At 44.4% G+C, this 3,860-nt stretch overlaps 1 protein-coding gene across 1 annotated transcript in view; it reads left to right on the top strand.

The window, feature by feature from the left end:
- The window catches only part of TMEM242 (transmembrane protein 242), a 28,106-nt gene extending 25,542 nt beyond the window's left edge, over window positions 1-2,564 (top strand). The window contains exon 4 of the mRNA XM_006915020.3: window positions 2,021-2,564. Within this exon, the coding sequence (XP_006915082.1) occupies window positions 2,021-2,119 (99 nt within the window). The 3' untranslated portion in view covers window positions 2,120-2,564. The remainder of the gene's footprint in view (window positions 1-2,020) is intronic.
- Window positions 2,565-3,860: the final 1,296 nt, after the last annotated feature.

Raw genomic sequence — 3,860 nt, 5'->3', positions numbered from 1 at the left:
GGAATGCAGTACTGACTCTAGGTAGAGAAGAGTTCATCGCAGCACAAACTAGGGAGCTGCCCAGAAGAAGGGGCTGGCCAGCCCATGGGCACATGGCATGCGGGACCCACAGCGAGGTGGCTGGCATGGACCTCTTACAGACGACACGAGGCGGGTAGCCTTAGGTATCTCCTAGTGTCAGGATATTTAAGCCAAAATGATATGTAACTATGAAATAATGCTTTAAATAAGCAGACCATAATACTTATATCCATGTGAGCTGTGTTCTTGAAACATAGCACGTATATTTTGATGATGCTGTAATGACAATGTAGACTAAACACTTGCCGCGTGTTAGGTGCTGTGCTTCATATGCATTAACTCACTCCTCGCAACTCGATTCTACACATGTGGAGACTGCTGCTTTGAGAAAATAAGCAGCTTTCCCGCGTGTCGGAGCTAGGACTTGCACAGAGAGGTCTGACGCGAGAGTCTGTGCCGCTAGCAGCCGTGCTGAGATGACCGGAATAAATGCCTAGGAATTTACAAATTTGGAAATGAAGTAAGGATTCAGCTTCAGATTGAAATAAATAAGCATCAACATAAAGCAAAATTAGGCCACTCTCAAAACAGCCACTCTGAGAAGTGGCTTGCGTGTGGCCAATGCGTCCAGGTGCTTCGCGAGCCCTGTCGGGGACATCTGGGCCCTCGGGGAGGTGGCTGGGACGTGGCTGATGAGAAAGCGGTGGTGCTCTGCTTCTGAACCGTCTGCACCACAGGGCCATGGAGAGTAAAAAGAACGAATCGAAGAGCATGTGGCCAGTGCTCTCTAATGTAAAAATTATCCAGCTCCCATAAATTAGTGTTCCCCTCCCAGCGGGCAGTGTGCATTTTAGGTGGAGCCAGTGCTTCAGGTTGACTCTGCATGTTAATTAACCCATTTCCCGTTTGCCCCGAGAATACTCGGCGGCAGCACCTGTGGCTGCAGCGTTTACCCCGAGAGAACTCGCGGATTATGGTCCTAACCTCACCCTCAAGGTTTGCCACCAAATATCTCCCCTTTATTATTATTTTCTCATTGCTCTAGTATATCGATAGTCTTTGGAAACAAATGACATTCTATTTATAGCATTCTGTTTTTAGTTGTGGTATTTCCATTTACAAAATATCGTAATTCTCAATCGCTGAAAGAGTCAAATCCTAGAAAATGTAGCATTCCTATACATGATAATAACATCATTCTCAAAGTTGTTAGCCGAAGATTCATTTGATGAATCTGATGTACGTATACATTTCTGTTACATTAGGATTAGAGACAAGGTCTGTTTAGAAATAACTCCAAGAACAGTTTCTATATTTTGTTTTCACGTTGCAAACCAGTCAGGTTTGCTTCAGCATCAAAGAATGTGCTTATATAAAATTAACTCCGGCAGTGAGCTCCACTTTTTTTTTTCCTAAACGGGAAATGCGTCAAGATCTTTCAACCCGCTGCTCCAACTCTCAGATTCCAAATCAACCTCTCCTAGTAAAACCTCTGCCTAGAATTTTCCACGCTGGCACATAAAAACATGCTAGGCTCTCCACCATGCGTTGACCCATTCTTCTTATTAACCCCCTTCTCACCCCTTCTTCCCTCTGGATCTAAAATTCTAACTGAATGGCCTGAGTATATTCATGTATTCAGATAGACAGAAATTTCATTCTCAGCTGCATCTTTATTTATGAAAGCCAACAATACACACCGTGCTTCTGCTGGGGAATAAATATCATGAAGGGTTGACAATTTACATCCTGTTGCTTTCTAGATTCAGAGAGGAGTTTTATGTTATTTAAGGCCCAACAGATTTATACTTCAAAGAAGAGGTGTATCTCATTTCCTTTCAAGGTAGCTGGGATACAGATTCTCACCTTTTATTGGTCTTCCTTCGCTCTGTACCCACAAACTGAGATACCCGCTCAGCAGTGGTATTCGGCCCTAACTGTTCGGCTCTTTTCCCCTCCCTTTAACATTTGATGATGGATTTTTTTCTCCTTCTTTTAGATGAAAGAGTTTCGAAGTAAAATGCAATCAATATTTCCAGCAATTCCCAAGAACTCCGCATCTGCTGTTGAATGGGAGGAAGCATTGAAATCCAAATGAGATGGGCACGGTGGATGAATTCCAAAATGAATGTTACAGAAAGGGTGGCTACGCCAAACAGCAAAGAGACTCTGGTTTCTCAGAGAGATGCGCAGATTGACCGAAGCTGTGGGGTGGATGCTGTTTAGTGTCTGCGCGGGAGGCCCGCAGTCTTTCCTTGTGCTCTACTTTCAAATCCATGTGGGCGCACGTGTGTGTGTGCTGTCTGTTGAGAGGAAGGTAAAGTTTCTCCAAAGTTAGAAGACTGCTTAAAAATGATTATCTAGGTTACTTCTCTGTGTGGAGGAGCTCCCTGGGGAAATACTCTGTTTATGACTCTAACAGTTGAAACCAAGTTTTGTACCTAAAAAAAAAATTTATAAAAACCGACGATGGAAATCTTTATAAACAGACCCCTAATAGCTGCAGTACCTCAATGTGTCTAATTAAATGGATTTCAATGGCCTTTCTTGTCAGTGTGTGACTGTCAGAACTTGGGAGCATTGCTCCCGTCCGGCAGACTCCAAAGGGCCAGGCAAGTAGGTAAGTGGTGTTCTCCAGGCAGCGGGTGGTGGTCTGCTCTGAATGTGGTTTTTGCTTCGCACTTGCTAGTTATTTACCTGATAACCTCACCTTAAGATCCTGTCAATTCTTAGACAAAAGCCAGTGACAGACTGTGTTAACTTGAACAGCTATAGTTACCCTAAAATAAGGATAATGGGTATAAAATGTACTATTCTGATAAACTGGTTCTGGGTCCCCAAACATTGACTGACAGTTTGTAGTTTTGTCTCAGTCGTCAATGTAAAAATAGCCTGGTTGTCACCTTAACAAATATTTTTAACCAGAAAGTTACATATTCAGGCTCAATAGTATTTAGTACACTTTGCTGATGATACTGCTGTTGACGAACCGTTAAATACACAGCTGACCCCTTCCTGTCCTCCACCTCTTACAGAAAACTGGGTGTCTATATGCAATTATTTTTACTGGAGATTTGAATTTTTTAAAGAAAAATAATATATCTATGTTCAGAAGAATAGCCTCTCATTGAATATGAATTGTGCGATTTCTTTATAATTGCTTAGGCCCTAATTAGCAGTCAGATTTAAGAACATATATTTGAAATTAATCTGTTATAATGAAACGTTTTAGTTCTAAGGAGAATTTTAAATGAAATGTCAAGTGCATAACATTTTTCTCTGGACCATGCGTGTCGCCCTCCTAAAACTGCCGTACTGTCAATTCAGTAGGTACATTCAGCGTCTGGGATGCACAGGTAGCCTGTTAAAAACCCAGGACTGAGCGGAAAGGACTGAACTGTATCGGGGCTGCGGAACACCAAAATTTCACCCGTCTTTCATTTTTAACTAACTCTCTGCTAGAAGAGAGATTTCTATCTGTCGCTTGGCAGCCTCCTCCGGAGCTCTCTGGGGAACGCCTGAAACCCACCCCCTTACACAAAGGGCCGGGAGAGACCAAAGTGAGGGGTGGCCACTCCAGGTGGCCGGCGGCAGGTTTGGTGACCAGGGGAACGTATGAGGCTTGTCCTGTGCGGCTGCACCAGCCGCCAGAATCTTGAGAGGTGGGGCTGAGCCTCTAACTGGTGTCGGTCGCATCCCCCGTCCACATAGTCTCAGCACCCCATCTCTGTCCCAGGGCAAGCGGAATGCACGGTCCAGAAACGGGGCACAGGGAGCCTCCAGTCGTCCGGGCCCAGCTCAGGTCAGCCGGTGGTCGTGTCTTCTCGATGTCCTCTCCC

Source organism: Pteropus alecto, unplaced genomic scaffold (genome assembly GCF_000325575.1).
Source record: "Pteropus alecto unplaced genomic scaffold, ASM32557v1 scaffold195, whole genome shotgun sequence".
Lineage (NCBI taxonomy): Eukaryota > Metazoa > Chordata > Mammalia > Chiroptera > Pteropodidae > Pteropus > Pteropus alecto.
This window is presented reverse-complemented; position numbering and strand designations above follow the sequence as displayed.